The 17,474-nt window shown below is 35.9% G+C and overlaps 1 protein-coding gene across 4 annotated transcripts in view; it reads left to right on the top strand.

Annotated features, from left to right (window-relative positions):
* LOC143237440 (extracellular signal-regulated kinase 2-like) overlaps positions 1 to 17,474 on the top strand; it is a 47,019-nt gene that overhangs the window by 22,496 nt on the left and 7,049 nt on the right. For 3 of the 4 annotated variants that reach the window (XM_076476682.1, XM_076476683.1, XM_076476684.1), the window contains exons 8-12: positions 3,689 to 3,823; positions 5,721 to 5,826; positions 6,703 to 6,799; positions 7,462 to 7,526; positions 16,387 to 16,566. In XM_076476682.1, the coding sequence (XP_076332797.1) occupies positions 3,689 to 3,823; positions 5,721 to 5,826; positions 6,703 to 6,799; positions 7,462 to 7,526; positions 16,387 to 16,566 (583 nt within the window). The remainder of the gene's footprint in view (positions 1 to 3,688; positions 3,824 to 5,720; positions 5,827 to 6,702; positions 6,800 to 7,461; positions 7,527 to 16,386; positions 16,567 to 17,474) is intronic. The other variant, XM_076476686.1, reaches the window with a different exon arrangement.

Here is a 17,474-nt window from a genome sequence, read left to right as displayed (position 1 = left end):
TTTCAACTTAGTGGTAAGGTGTGAAACAAGATAGATACATTTCTTTATTAAATAAATACAATCAAAAAACTAATTTACTATCTCTTGGTGTTTTAAGAATTAACTTCCTTACTTGAACTTAGATCCATTAGTTTAAATTCAGATTAAACTGTTATATATATAGATTGGTTGTACATCAGGTTAAATTTATTTTATTATTAATGTTATTAATCTTGTTAGTTCTAATAAATTATTAAGTTTTATTTCTATGTTCAGTGTAATTAAAGATAAACTTTATTACTTCAGTGTAAAAACAAAGTAATGATTAAAAAATAATATTGGTTCTTAAATGTTAGTCTTAAAAGCAATAATGGGCTACTGGTATTTGGTGTTTAGTTTTTTTGTTTTTTTTGGGCTATGAGCACAATGATTAAGACTTGTATAGAAGTTAAGTATTGAGTTTGTTAGGTGTAATGGGTGGGTTTTATTTGGGAACTTGAGGGTGGCATGTACTTTTAAGGAAACTAGTAATGAACATGTGCAATTTTTATGTAGATCTGTAGGTTGGAGGATATCCTAAGTAGGGACAATAAAGAGAAGTGTAGACTAGGGACATTGTAACAGGATTTCATGAGGAGATAAAGGTTAGGGATACATCAACTAATAATAACTTTCAGAAGGTTATAAAGACTACTATTAGAGTGATGCAGTGGATAGAATAGTCTGTGGGGTAAATATGGAGAAAAGAACCTGATTATGATACCCAGGGGTACAGGTAGAAGATAAACCTAATGGAACAGGGGATATAATAAAGAGGGCTAGTAGAAATGCAGTTTTTGTGGTGCATGTAGGGACTACTGATGTATGGAAAGGTAGGTCATAAGAGTTAATTAATAAGTACAAAGGGTTGATAAAGGCATTTATTGAAAAAGGTCATAACTCAGTTTTGTCAGGGATACTGCCCAGAATTATCTGTGGGGATGAAGTTATAAGTAGGTTACTAAGGCTAAATTGTAGACTTAGGTTAGTATGTAAGGATGAGCAGAATGGCTGGTTAGACTTGTGGGATCAGTTTAATGATAGAAGGGAACATTTTTAGGAATGGAAAGTTTACATTGAAATTGGGTAAGAGCTGGCTTGGTTGTTAGGGCTATTACTTCAGCTACAATAGATGGTTTAAACCAGGACTTAGACAGTGGTGAGAGCCACTGTCTTCCTAAACACAAAAATAATAAGAGACAGAGAAATGTTTAGCACAGGAAATGAGTGTAAAAATAGTTATATGGACAGGCTTGACTGTTACTACTATAATGCTAGAAGTATAAGAAATAACAACAGATGGCTTTTAGAGCATTGGTAGGAATGGAGGATTTTAATGTGATGAGAATAACTGAAACAGGGCTAAACAGAAATTATTTTTATGACAGAAATTTCTTTGAAATACAGGGTCGCAGGGTATTTAATAGGGATAGAGTATTATAGGGGGTGGACGAATGGCTTTATTTGTAAAACATGAGTTATATCCTGTTTAAGTTGAGGATATCAAGGGTAATAGTGAGGAGGTTGAATCCATTTGGGTTTCTGTTAGTAATACTGAGAGGAAAACTCTTAGTTGGTATTGTATAGTTGTAATCTTTGTTATAGCCTGCTAGATGAAGCTGACATTAGTAAAAAACTTTACAATGAGACTAATATTTCAGCTGCTAATGAAGTCATTATATTGTGTGATTTTATTTGCATACATGTTGATTGGGATATGCAAAGAGTCAAACCATGAAGGTGAAAGATTCCTGTAAACTATTCAGGATGGCTTTCTTCACCAATTGGTCAAGGAGCTTACTAGAAACAACTGTATTGTAGATTTATTGTTAAATTTGTAAAAAGAAATGAATTAGAGGATAGAAATTGGAGAATATATGGGTTCAAGTGATAATTTCGATGTTTTGCTGCATGTGTAAGTAAGGAATAATGATATTTTGGATACAAGTTTCGAAAAAGTAAATTTTGAAGGGATGCAACAAGAATTATTTGTTATGAATTGGACGGCTGAGTTATCTGAAGACACATATCAGACGTGGAAAATATTTAAAGATAAGTTTTAAATATTTAAGGTAAACATATTCTTTATAGAAAGAAAAGGGTTGTTGCAAGTAAAAAACCAGATTGTTTCACAAAGAGTTTAATAAGAGATAAAATTAAAGAAAAACATCATAAATAGACTGGTACAACAGGAGACTTGGAAAATTACAGGATGTCAAGAAAGTTGGTGAAACAGGAAGTTATGACAGTCAACATGGTTTCACTAATCTTTTGACATTCTTTGTAAAGGTTACTGCTTATGTAGATGAGGGTAAGGATGTAGATTTGGTGTAATTTACAGAAATTATTTGATAAAGTTCCACATAAAAGGTGTGTAAAATATATATCTAGGTGTGGGAGATAAGTTAGCATGTTGGATAGAAGATTTGTTGGATGGAAGAAAGCAGAGGGAAACTGGATTAATGTTACAAGTGGGTTTAGTCTTGGGGCCTTAGCTCTGTTTGATTTGCATTAATGAAATAGATGAAGGAATAGTCAATAAATTACTTAAATTTGCTTAATATTAAGATCTTGGGTGTTGCTGACTGTGAAGAGGATGCTGCTGATTTACTCAAATATTTAGATCATTTGGTGAGTTGGGGAATTAAATATCAGATGGGTTTATTTATAATAAATACAAGTATAATTTGGATAGGAATAACCTTAACAGTGTCATGAAAGAAAGATTTTGGTATCTTGGTGTTATAGTTGATTAGTCTCTGAAGCCATCCAAACAGTGTACTGTTGAGTGGTAGGGCAAATAGGATTTTAGGTTGTATCTACAAAAATAATGAGTGCAAGTCTAAAGAGGTTATAATATCATTGTACTGGTCACTGGTTAGGCCACATTTGGAATATTATGTTCAGTCTTGAGCTCCTTACTTTAGGAAATACATTGAATTGTTGGAAACGGCTCAGAGAAGGGTTACTAGAATGGTGCCTGGGATGGAGTGGGTTGTCATACGAAGAGAGGCTGAAATCTCTCAGATTGTTTTCTTTTGAAAAAAGAGTAGTTAAATAGGATCTGATTGAGGTATCTAAGATTTTAAAGAGAATTGATAGTGTTAATGTATCAATTTTTTTTACATTTAACAGAATAGTAGGACTAGGGGGCACAAATATAACTGTTGGCAGTTCTTGATGATGAAAATCCACTTGAAATAAAAATGTATCTCAAAATGGCTAATAAAACAGAGAACAATGTTTCAACTTGCAGATGACCCATGAAGGTTGAAACGTTGTTCTTTTACTTTATTAGTAAAAATGTTAATGCTCATACCAGCTGTTCTGAGGGTAAAAGTCATCTCTATCTAAGACAGTTTCATTTTTTTCTAACAGGGTGATTGGTCTTTGAAATTGGTTGCCATCAGATGTTGGGGAAGCAGTATGTTTAAAGAAGTTTTTAAAACTAAAGTATATGAATGATAAGGGCTGGTTCTAAGTTTTTTTCAAAGTTAATTTAGTTTAAAATGTGCAACAGCCAAGATGGATCAATACGTCTAGTTTTGTCCCTAAACATTTAAGATTTTTAAGGTTGTTATTATATAATATTAGTGTAGAAAAACATTATTTAATTTAAACTTTACTACTATAGAGTTATTAAACTTATGACATTATTTAAAACTAACAGGCCTAAACGATATTTGCAAGATATAATGAAGGGTGCACCAGTTGAAGCTATATCTTTCTTGAGTAAACTTCTGACACTTAACCCCAGAAAAAGACTGAGTGCAGAACAGGCTTTAAAAGATCCTTATCTAAAGAGGTAGGTGTCATGTTTTTTCAAGTGTTTCTCCAGGTTAAGTTTAGGTAAAATTAGGTGTATATCAGGGTGTAAAGATTCAGATGTTTCTCTAAATTAAGTATTAGATATAACTGGATAGATACAAGAGCATTTTGTTGCCTCAGTGGTCTTGACCTAAGGTTGGCCCTGAACTTTAAGAAGAATGAGGATGCAGGATGTTAAAGGTCATTATCCCAAGGAGATAGTTTGGAATGTACTCATAAGGCTTCTATCTAGTAAGCACATTCAGAGCATCATGTGCTTGATGAAGGCAAAATGCTACATAACTGTTTGACTTTTCTCTGGATATCTCGTAAGAGTGAAGGACAATGGTTGTTTGATTCATCAAAGTAGGTTCTGATAAAGTTGAAGTTAGAGAAAACTTCATGGGATTCTTTGAAATAAAAGTGTCAGTGGATGATGGTATGCCACAAATGCTACTTAAGATCATTTAGATCACGAAAGCAGAGAAAGAATGAAAAGCAAAAACATTGGAATTCATCTAGAGGTCTGACCCTAAGTTTTGGTTCTTCATGAATCTGAAATGTCTCTTAAGTTGTATTATTATTGTTTTGACTTGAATTAAATAGTATTTTTTCTTTTTCTATTAGATGTTCTCAGGAAGCATATAACTACATTATCTGTTGTTTGCTAACAATTTATACAAGACATAACACTCACTGGATCTCACAGGGGTATTTCATGCTAAGATATAAAGCTATGTACTCATGATTTTTACTTGATATACTTTATGTAACTAAACATACTGAGTAAAAGATTTCAGAACCCTCACAAATATTTATTGTCTGATTCCTGTTGTAGATAAAAATCATTTTGTTTTCGGATAATAGTAGTTCTTATGAAGGGCTTGCAAATGCCTGAACAGATGTAAAAACATTTTCAGCATTTTAAAAATGTATTTTTAGTACCATTTTTGATGTTGCTATTCAATCTCTGTAAGAAATATTCCTTTAATTGAGACATTACAGTAATTTTTTACATTCCTATATGAGATATCAGAATTAAAAAATTGAGAGTTCAGGTTACATCAGAAAGTACTGCAAGGATCTCAGTATTACCTGTTAATACAGATCACCATGTCAGTGTGAAATGTTAACTAGAATTCTTTGATGAACTTGAAGCACTGTCAGTATTTATCTTCCTAAAAGTAACTCTTGTTTATAAAATGGAATATTTAATTGGGAATCTGATTGTATGTGTTCCAAATCTGTACATTGCACTAAGAGTTCTCCTGATATTGCTAGTTATGGTTTGTAGTGGATAATATACCTCTCAAAACTGGGATCCATTCTTACACAGGTACTTAGTAGCTTTCTTTGCTAAATCATTTAAGCTGGAAGACCCTGTTTGAGGTTTTTCTTCATTCAAAGGGTGTTTATAAGTGAAAATTTAATCTGATTTTGTTTCTGTTTTGTGAATGTTCCACTCAACATTCCAAATGTTTGAAAGTTTCAAATGAACAAGTTCAAATAATTTCATTTGTTTGACACAATAATAAATGTATATACTGTACCATGTAAATTAGTACATCTTGTTTTAATGCCACATCTTTTAGTTGTAGCCCACACAAGCCCAAATTTTGTCAAGAACAGCAAAATCCCTGAGGCTGACTAGAAGTGATATCAACATTATTGAGATATTATGTGTGTGTGTGTGTGTGTATATATATATATATATATATATATATATATATAACTTGAAGACTTTCATTATATTATAATTATTACAGTCATGATAAAAACTGCTCTTCATTCTGTCTTTCATGTATATTTATATGAAAATGTATCTGAATTTTTATATTACATCATCAACCACTTTTAATTCTAGTTCTGAATTCACCATGCTACTTTTCATCCAGGTTCCACATGGCAACAGAAGAGCCAAGGTTGGATGAGCCAGTTGCACCTCCTTGTAATGATGATGTTCAGCTGTCTGTGGAAGAATACAGGGAGAAAGTTTACCAGGTATGTGCAGTTTGTTGAGAAAAGCTTAATTCTGTAAATACTGTATTTTCCTTGTGGTCTTAAATGATTGTGCATATTTCTGACAGTCTTTGCCTTAACTCTCTGTGGGCATGTTTGATGTGATTGACCCTTTAGTCCTAAAATAACCATAAGAGTTTACATACTATAGCATACAATGTGTTTCATGTGTCTTTACAATATTTGGCAAGCTTTCAGAAAGCATTAGAAGTTCTTTTGTAAACAAAGCATCAGATTTTTAATGAAGTATTTTTACTAAAAATTTGTCTGTGATGTATAAAATTAAAGTTTTTAATACTATGAATATTAAGTGATTTGGTGATTGGTTGTTATATGAAGTGTGGACCACATATTGATACTTTCTAAAGCTCTTATGTTACAATTTTGACAGTTAGTTTCTTGTGAACACTAATAAAGATTATTGAAGTATAATATAATCATACTATTACATGTATGTGATGCTAACATTCTAGGGTGTTACACTTTATCATTGTTATAGTGATACAAGAAACTTGGAACTTTTGTACAGGTCAAGTTTTTATGTTTATCTTTTGTACTGTCCAAATAATTAGTTAGCACATTGGGGTGTGCACAGCCAATTAAAGCTTGCATAATATAAATGTTTGTGAAGTGTAAAGTTTGTTTATTATATATTAACATTTTTCTATATACCATGAGACTTAAATAAAACAATTTGTTAACTTTGACAATTCTTAATGTTAAAGTTTTATTGTTCTGGATGTGTATTGTGCTACGTATTCGTTGCCAATGGCAGTTAAATACATTTCTTGAGGAATGTATGAGGGCATAGTTTTGGTTTCATTAGTGAATGTTTTATGGGGCTTAACTTGTTTTTAGATGATTCTTCAGAACAAAATTGCACAGTCAAGTCGACCTCGTGGTTCTGGGGAAGAAGTAAGACACCAAAATCCACAGATTGAATCATCACAGACAGGTCAGTGAATGTGCATGTATCGGGTTTTGCTTAAGTATATGTTTGATTATTTGTGATTCTTATGAGACCTTAAAAATTGGTAAAGTCTTGAAGTGGGAAGAAGTGCCATTTATGTACAATTTGTCAGTTTTCATCCATTTGACTTTGTGATATATATGTTGTCAAGTTATGACTTGTCATGTACACACAGAAGGTATACTTTCTGTTACACTGCTGATATTGGTACAGTGATGAGAAATTTTTTGTGGTTAAAACAAACATTTTGTAAGTATTTTCTAGTGTTACTTACTTGTTTTTTGTAAGTGATTTTGATTGGAAGTTACTTTTCATATTAGTTATTGTAATGTAAGTTAATTACAGTTTAATTCGCATGTAGTGTTAGTTGTTTGTTGTACATGTAATTTGTGGTGTATCTTACTTGCAGGTAACTCACATTTGATGTAGTATGAAACATATATATAACTGTACACTTTCCAAGTTATTTTTAAATGGTAAACATTTTTCTGAAGTCATCTTTTACTTGCCACATCACACAACAGCAACAGATAGTTTTAGTTATTTGTCATTTGGAAGCATTTCTTTTCTAAGCATGTCATGTTATAAAAACTTCCAATTATTATTAACTTTTTAAAAACCTTATATGTCTTTTTTTTCCTTCAAAGGAATATTTGTTCGAACATTATTTAAACAGAAGAGCCATGAGAATATTCGAACATCAGTTGTACATGTAAGTTTTTTTTAAACTTTGTATTGAAAACTATTAAACCCAGTATTGTTGCTAAGTTATTACATTTTCAAAATTAGGGAGAACAAAACAGCGATGTTGAGATAATTTTCATTACCAGCCACTAACTTTCTCAATATCTGAGCTTTCATGCTGAGTACTTCTGAAAAGCGTTCTAACAGAAATGTCTTCAAACAAGAACATGGGGTTTAATGAAACTGAGATTTTGAAATATCTTCATTGTTTAAATATTCTGTGAGACATCATAATTTTGTTTTATTCATTTAAAACAGTTTCACAATAAATTGAAAGTCAATATTTCTTATACTTCAAGTTATTGATGTTTTCTTTGTCAAGTGATTGTTTGTTTGTTTTCCTCAATCTTTACAGTAACACCATAAATGTTCTGAATATTCCTGGGGCTTTCAGCAGAAATAAAGATCTTTATCAAACAGTGTGCACTGTTACTGTATCTTTGTGATCAGAAATTGACAAGTACTACACACTAGAGTTCCTGTTGTAATTCAGATTTTTATCCTGAAAATTTAAAGATCTTTCAGTAAAATAGCAACTTTGCCTGTAGAATGATCTCAGACCAGAATTGTTTGTTGTTTCAAAGTTTTTCAGATTGAAGAAATATAAAAGTTCCATATCTCCATGGAAATTGTGAAGTTCACTTTAAACAGTTTTTCATGGGTCTCACATATATTGATGTGAAATGTGACATAACAATAAATGTTTACCATATCATCTACCACTCTTTCTAGATACTATCTTATTTATGTTTGTATTAAACAAATCATTATTACATTTAAAGGTTTAGTGTTGGTGCAGACATAGCAATTTGTGCACTGTGTTGTGAGGAGAGGAAGGAAATCGAGGAACACTTGTCTGATCTTATGGTGACATTACCAGTGAATTACACAGGAACACTTACCTATTGTAATGGTGATATTATCTGTTTATTATCCAGGAACACTTGTCTGTTGTAATAGTGATATTATCTGTTTATTATCCAGTAACACTTGTCTGTTGTAATAGTGATATTATCTGTTTATTATCCAGGAACACTTGTCTGTTGTTATGGTGATAGTATCAGTGAATACACAGAAACACTTACCTGTTGTAATGGTGATATTATCTGCTTATTATCCAGAAACACTTGTATGTTTTTATGGTGATAGTATCAGTGAATTACACAGGAACACTTGTCTGTTGTAATGGTGATAGTATCTGTTTATTATCCAGGAACACTTGTCTGTTGTTATGGTGATAGTATCAGTGAATTATCCAGGAACATTTGTCTGTTGTTATGGTGATAGTATCAGTGAATTATCCAGGAACATTTGTCTGTTGTTATGGTGATATATCTGCTTATTATCCAGGAACACTTGTCTGTTGTTATGGTGATAGTATCAGAGTGAATTACACAGGAACACTTACCTATTGTAATGGTGATAGTATCTGCTTATTATCCAGGAACACTTGTCTGTTATTATGGTGATAATATTAGAGTGAATTACACAGGAACACTTGTCTGTTGTTATGGTGATAGTATCTGCTTATTATCCAGGAACACTTGTCTGCCCCTCGGTGTGGATTCCTGTACGTAGTGAGGGGACCTCCCAGGGAAGGTTCTGTTCTGTCTGGTTACCTTCTCTGGGATCTAAACATCCACTCACGTGTTTGCCGTGCGTGGCGACCCGTGAAGGGGAGGAGAGGATCCTGGTGGTTGAATGGTCCAATCCTAACACACCACTTTGGCCTTGAATTTCTGTAGACGGGCGGCTTTTGGGTGGCCCCCCCTTGGGTCAGTCGGCTGGTCTACTTGGGCTAGAGTCAACCAAGTACCAGTGTTGGAAGTTCTCAATGGGTGTTGTGGACATTGTGCCTGATGCTGGTGTTTGGGTATAGTGCTCACGAAACCCTGGCATTGCTGTGTTGTTCTTGCATGACATTGTAGTGTGTCCCCTCGTAGGGTTCCATGGTGGGTGTGGTCAGTGGGTACCGAAATTTTTCTTTTTTCCTGTGGATCCTCCTTCAAAAAATTTAAATAAAATAATGAAAAAGCAGTCATTAGGTAAACGATCACGTTTTGAAGACTGAGCAGCAATCATCAACATCTGTAACACACGTACCTCATTTTTTTATATTGCATTCTCTTTCAGAAAAACCTTTAGGGCAAATGTCCCCCATTTTTATTCAGAAGGGACTAGAGGGTCTTGCTGGCTCTCCAAAGTCAGTAAAGAAGCTTCGATATGGAGATATATTAGTTGAAACATCCACAACCCAACACAGTGAACTCCTCTTGAATTCAACGGCAATTGGGGATATACCTATTGAGGTTACCCCTCATGCTACCTTGAATTCATCACGAGGAGTTATTGTTGAGAGGGATTTGAAGAACGTTCCTGAGTCAGAGATTCTCGCTGGTCTCTCCACTCAAGGAGTTTCGGCAATGAGGTGCATCTCCATTCGCAAAGATGGAGTTACACTGCCAACAAGTACCCTCATTTTGACATTTACATCATCACATGCACCTGCCACCATCAAGGCAGGTTATCTAATTTGCAGGGTATGGCCGTACATTCCAAACCCTCTCCGATGTTTCCAATGTCAAAAGTTTGGCTACTCAAAGACATCATGTCGTTCCCTGACATGTGCTTGTTATGGTGGCAAGGACCACAATGCCTATGAATGTGACATGGACCCACATTGCATCAACTGCAATGGTTCTCACCCGTTCTACTTTCGTTCTTGCACAAAATGGTTGGAGGAAAAAGAGGTGCAGCGTTTGAAAATGACTCATAACATTAGTTATCCTGAGGATCGGAAATTGTTGCCCGCCACTCCATCTCGGACATATGCTTCTGCACTTCATTCCACAACTACAGTGGAAGTGCAGACATATCTCTGTGCCTCCAGAAGAATCGTTTTCAAAACAAATGAAAAGCCTTTTGACCTTCATGGTTTTAAAAGGTTGATAAATCAACTTCCACACCTATCTCTGTTCCTCCCATACATTCCAACAAACCTCAAGATCCACACTCTTCAGTTTCAGATACAGGCATTTCTTTTGATACATCTTTTTCTCCTACCCCAAGAGGCTAAACAATCATTCGTTCGCATCCTCAGTCACTGAAATCCCCTTCCAATAACAAAGACCTGCCCAATCGACCCAGGGCAGGATCCATGGGGTTGATAGACCTCCTCCGACTAAGGACAGTAAGGAAAAAAGACGTGGTCATAAACAGAAGGGTTCTTCAGCCACTTTGCCTACCCATTATTAAAAATGGCCACCTTGATGCAATGGAACTGTCGAGGTTTACGTTCTAATTTGGATGATATCAAAACACTTATTGCTTCCTATCATCCCTATGTCTTTCCTTACAAGGAACATTTCTAAAACCTGCTGATACAGTCACCATTCAACAGTTTTCTCTGTACAGAAATGACAGGCTGTGTGATGGAAGAGTACATAGAGGGGTGGCACTATTGGTTAATTAGCATGTGCCCACCCTGTTTTTGTCACTCAATACACCCTTGGAGGCTGTAGCCATCCGTGTTTCCTTGGGTCATACCATCATTGTTTGTTCTCTCTACCTGTCCCCTGGAGAGACAAATGATTAATCAGACCTTGATGCTCTCGTTGAACAGTTGCTACCTCCCTTTCTACTCCTGGGGGACTTTAATGAACATCATCCCTTCTGGGGAAGTGCTGTTATTGGTGGGAGGGGTCGCTCTGTAGAGCGTATGCTCTATGATCACAACCTTTCTCTTTTCAATTCTGGTTCTTCCTCTTATTTTCATGCACCTAGTCAGTCCTTTACTGCTATTGATCTCTCAGTTTGCTCCCCTTCATTATTCTCCCATTTTTCATGGAGAGTTGACAATAATCCACTAGGCAGTGTTCATTTTCCTATACTTTTGAGAGAGACTGGCCATGGTCGATGCCACCCTACCCACGTGCCCCAGTAGAAGCTGGATCAGGCAGACTGGCCCACTTTCACTGCTCTCGCAGAACTTGATCCTGCCATTGTGAATCAGCCATCAATTGACAACTGTGTGGCAGCGGTAACTGGCTGTATTATACAATTAGCTGCTCAGAGTATTCCTAAAACCTTGACACGTTTTCCACGATATCCTCGTCCGTGGTGGAATCCTGCTTGCCACTTAGCACAGAAGGCTCAAAAACGGGTCTGGGATACTTTTCGTAGATATCCCACACTTTTGAACCGCGTCGCTTTCTAACGGGCCCTTGCACATGCTAGGTGGATAAGACGTCAAAGCCAGAAGCAGTCTTGGATTAAGTTCACAACTAGCATATCTTCTACCACCAGTTTCAAGGTCATATGGGACAGGATTCGAAAGGTCAGTGGGCACTACAATTCTGTCCCCATCTCGATCTTGTTCTCTGATGGCCAGGAGGTGGCTGATGTCCGGAGCATCGCTGATACTCTAGGTGAAAGCTTTTGAAGGGTATCTAGCACTTCTGCTTGTTCCTTCACCTTCTTGGCCATCAAGACTCGGGCAGAGCGTTCACCTCTTTCCTTTCGAATTGACTGTCTCTTTGACTATAATTGTCCCTTTACACTGGTGGAACTGAAAATGGCCCTTCATCAGTCTGGCAGTACATCTGTTGGACCTGATGATGTACACTATGACATGCTGCGCCATCTATCTCCTGCTTCTCTTTCTATTATTCTGCTTGTTTTTAACCGGATCTGGCAGGAGAATGTTTTTCCTGATGCCTGGCGCCAGGCTATTATTTTACCTTTCTCTAAGCCAGGGAAAGATCCCAAGATTGCTTCAAACTACCGTCCAATTGCTTTGATGAGCTGTCTTTGTAAGACCTTAGAAAGAATGGTTAATGCTCATCTTGTTTGGTTCCTCGAATCAAACAACCTCCTCTCGCCCACCCAGTGTGGGTTCCGACAACAGCATTCCACCACAGACCACCTAATTCAACTTGAAACGTCAATTGGAGAAGTTTTTCTCAAACGTCAACATCTTGTATCAATATTTTTTGACTTTTTTTTTTTGGAGGTATGGCGTTTTGCGAGACGTCCATACATATGGGTTAAGTGGCCATTTATTAAAAAATTTTTAATGGACAGGAGATTCCAAGTTTGTGTGGGTTTGACACTTTCCCGTTCTTTTGTACAGGAACTTGGAGTCCCTCATGGCTGTGTTTTGAGTGTCACACTTTTCAGTATAAAGATAAATGCCATCACTAAACAACTTTTTCTCACTGTTGCGAATGGGCTGTATGTCGACGACTTTCACATCTCGTGTCAGTCGTCGAACATGAGATATATTGAGCGGCAACTAAAAACTGCCCTCAATTGTGTACTGAAGTGGACTATGGCGAACGGCTTTAATTTTTCTCTCTCTAAAACCGTTTCATGCACTTTTGCTGCCAACGGTGTATTCACCCTGATCCTGAACTTCATATCGGTGAAGTTTCCTGCCAGTGGTCCTTGAGGCCAAGTTCTTGGGGCTTATCTCTGACCGTAAGCTAACCTTTATACCACACTTAAAGCAGCTACGGGTCAAATGCACAAGAGCACTGAACATCCTCAGTGCCCTCTCTACTGCCAGTTGGGGAGCAGATCGATGTTCTATGTTAAAGGTATATCGTGCTTTTATTTGATCAAAACTCGACTATGGATCAATGGTCTATGGCTCTGCCAGACCCTTGGCCTTAAAGATGCTGGATCCCATACATCACCAAGGACTTCCACTCTGCACTGGGGCTTTCCGCATCTCTCCAGTTCAAAGCTTATACGTTGAATCACATGAACCTTCTCTGCACCTTTGCCGTTTGCAACTATCTTTACTATATTCTTTGAAACTTCGTTCCTTACCAAAGCATCCCACCTGGGGATGTGTTTTCCTTCCTCAGTGGGCTGTACTTTTTCAGAACAAACAATCTGCTATTGCTCCTTTTGGCCTTCGCATTCAGGCAAAATTGGATGAATAGGGTCTGTCCTTGGATAATGCAGAATCCACAGGTCAGCCCATCCCCCCAAATGTGACCTTTCTTTCAGTCATCTGAAAAAGGCAGATACTCCAGATTGTAAGTACCGTCTTTTATTTAATGAACATCATTCAAACAATCATATGGTTCCAAATTAGGTAATTCAGTTGGCTCTACCATGGTTTGATGAGGTTCAGTGGTTGTGCGCAGAATCCCCTCTACAGCTTCTGTGTTCACTGCTGAACTGTATGACATATCTCTTGCCCTGGATCATATTGAAGCTGAGCAGTACTCCAACTGCACTATTTATACTGACTCACTTAGTTCTCTACTGGCCCTGGAATCGCAACACGTTGGCTCACACTTTGTTCTTGCTGATATTCAAAACTGACTGGCCCATTTCTCATTAACTGCTACTTCTATCCAGTTTTTCTGGATACCAGGCCATGTTGGTATTAGCGGGAATGAGCTTGCAGACACAGCAGCTAAATCTATCTGCTCACGCACTATCACCACTGTGCCTATTCCGTACATGGACTATGATCCTGTATTCAAGGCTCAGCTCCATGCCAGCTGGCAGTCCACTTGGAGTGAACAATGCGACAACAAGCTTTTTCAAATAAAATCCTATATTGGGCTTTGGCCATCTAGCTTCCGTAAGGTTTGGAAGGAGGAAGTTGTTCTAACTAGACTACACATTAGTCACAGTTTTTTAACTCATAGTTTTCTTTTATCTAGAACTGTTGCACCAGTGTGTAGTTTGTGTGACACTCACATCACTGTAAGCCACATTTTACTTTCTTGCCATCATTGCGACTCTCAACGACGGCACTATTTTAAACATGTTTTTTCCCAGGGTTTATCTGTGACATTGGACAGTGTTATTGGTGATGGTGACACTGTCCACCTTGATAAAGTTTTTAGTTATTTAATGGCCATTAAACTTTTTAATCTCATTTAAGTGTTGGATATTTATTCATTACACCTTTTTAATTGTGGTTCTCTTTTCAAAGTTTCAATCTCTCTAGTTCAATTTGAGATTGATAAATGGCCAGAACATTAAATAACTCGACACCAGGACTGGAAAGGCCAACTTCAGGTGACTAACGCTGCTGTTTGAACTACCGGTTAGTCGTCTTGGCGAGTTGTTATTCCAATTTTGCTGCATGTCTTTTAAACTTTTATTACTTTACCCTTTGGTACTGGCCATAATGACAGATAACCCGGAACCAGGACTGGAAAGACCAACTTCAGGTGACTGACAATGGTTTTAGTACTTGGCAGGTTATGATCATTACCATTCTGCTACAGGAAGTCCTTTACAATTTTATAGACTGGATGTCAACATCGATTTTATGCAATTTTCTGTTTTTAATTGCTGTTTTGTTTTTACCTTTGTTTACTTTTACAAATTTTACTACATTTACTTTACTTTTACCTTTTTACTGGACATTTGGCTACTCATTATTATGATTTTGCTATATGTCTTTTAAAACTTCTATTTTTTACATTTTGGTTATGACACATAACCTGGAACCAGGACTGGAAAGGCCAACTTCAGGTGACTGACGGTGGTTCGTGAACTTGCCTGTTAGCCTTCCTGGCAGGTTATGATCATTACCATTTTGCTAAAGTACTTTATAACTTCTTTTACTCTGCTTTCGCTCTTACCATTGTAAACTAGGTGTCAACATTGGTTTTATACTTTTTCTGTTTTGTCAATGGTGTTTTGTTTTACCTTCATTTCCTTTTCTGTATTTTACTACATTTAATTTGTTTTTACCTTTTTTGACGGACATTTGGCGCAGATAGCCTAGCTGCTTTGTGCCATAAAACACTAAATCAATCAATCAATCAACACTTGTCTGTTGTTATGGTGATAGTATTAGTGAATTACACGGGAACACTTACCTATTGTAATGGTGATATTATCTGTTTATTATCCAGGAACACTTACTTGTTGTAATGGTGATAGTATCTGCTTATTATCCAGGAACACTTGTCTGTTGTTATGGTGATAGTATCAGTGAATTACACAGGAACACTTATCTGTTGTAATGGTGATATTATCTGTTTATTATCCAGGAACACCTGTCTGTTGTAATGGTGATATTATTTGTTTATTACACAGGAACACTTACCTGTTGTTATGGTGATATTATCTGTTTATTATCCAGGAACACTTGTCTGTTGTAATGGTGATAGTATCTGCTTATTATCCAGGAACACTTATCTGTTGTTATGGTGATAGTATCAGTGAATTACACAGGAACACGTATCTGTTGTAATGGTGATATTATCTGTTTATTATCCAGGAACACTTGTCTGTTGTTATGGTGATATTATCTGTTTATTATCCAGGAACACTTGTCTGTTGTAATGGTGATAGTATCTGCTTATTATCCAGGAACACTTCTCTGTTATAATGGTGATATTATTTGTTAATTATCCAGAAACACTTGTCTGTTCACAATACATAGTGAAACTGAAATTAATGGTCTCATTGATTAATGTGTTTATTATGATGATGATGATGTCAAGTTACTAACAAATGATCTGTTTGCTCTCAGTATATGTCCTATTTGCATGTACTACTTGCTACATTTTGAGCAACTTTATTCCCTTCATTCTAAATAATTTATCCCAGACTTCTGAAACTTGAAGATCTTTCAGCCCATGCCTTTAATAGGTTAGAAAAGATGAACAAGTATATATGATTTTTCTTAGTAGAATGAATTTGATATGTATCATTACAATAATGCTAGAATTTTGATACCAATATTTTATTCAAGATAGGATTGTTTATGAACTATTTATTCAATACTACTCAAGGCTAGAAAACTATGATTACAGTGACAAATTTACAACATGTAACCTGTTTAGGAGAGAAGAGACTTTAGTAAAAGTAATGGAAGTCTTCCACCTCACACCCGTCATCCTTCTGCCCCACCACCTTTAGCTCGGAGTTCACTACCACCTGTAGATATCGTCAGTGGAGATTGCAGGAAAATCAGTGAAATGTTTAAACAATCAATGATTCTAAGAGATCTGAGTAGTAGCAAGGTTAGTTTTGTCCCTGTAAACTGTTGTAGAAATAATCTAGTGGATTGACAGTAATACGTTGTGTTGTTGAGAGAGATTCAACTATTGGTTGAATTTGCCATAAGTTATCAAAACATTTCACTGAGTACGATTAAAACACTGTTATAGAAATTATTTAGTTTTATTGTCTATTTTAATGAACCTAGTAGTGACATAAGATTTGTAAGGTTTATTTTGTTACCTTTAGAGATTCAGTGAAGGGTATTTTCTATGAAATAAGGCTCAGAGGAAAAAAAATTGAAGTTTAAACATATTAATTTGTGGAGTACAATATTTATTTCATAAGATGTAGGGTTTGTCAGAATGACGCATTTGTGAGAAACTTCAAAAATATTATCTTTATAATACGGTGGGGTCAGAATGATTCACAAATGATGACAACAGTAATAAAGAGAACTGCAACAGTACATCTGCTCTGCTCAACACTCAAGAACTGATTGAATACAGAGTCCAAAAAATATCATGTAGAGAGCAGCACCAGTTAAGTTGGAATATCAACTTGAAAAAATCTACGTAGGTCATTTTGACCCACCTTACTAGTTGATGGTCAGTTCACTTTAGGTACGTTATGTGAAATGGCAGTCACATTTTTAGAGATAAACTGAGGAATATACATGAAGTTTATGCACAGGTGTATTTCAAGGTCAGCCTTTAATTTTCACTGACAGATACTACATGTTTGTATGTACAGCTTCTTAGATATACAAGTGTGAAAAAACTAGAAAAATCAATTTATGTTTTTTGGAGTAAACTGGAGCCCTCAATGTTGTTGCACTTATTGTAAATTTGGTTTTTCCTTTAAAGTTAATAATAGTGTTACTCCTGCATTATTACTTTAAACAAGATGTTATGTTTTAATATATATTTAG

Source organism: Tachypleus tridentatus, chromosome 13 (genome assembly GCF_004210375.1).
Source record: "Tachypleus tridentatus isolate NWPU-2018 chromosome 13, ASM421037v1, whole genome shotgun sequence".
Taxonomy (NCBI): Eukaryota; Metazoa; Arthropoda; class Merostomata; order Xiphosura; family Limulidae; genus Tachypleus; species Tachypleus tridentatus.
The sequence above is the reverse complement of the archived record's forward strand: the minus strand, read 5'-3'. Positions and strand labels throughout refer to the sequence as shown.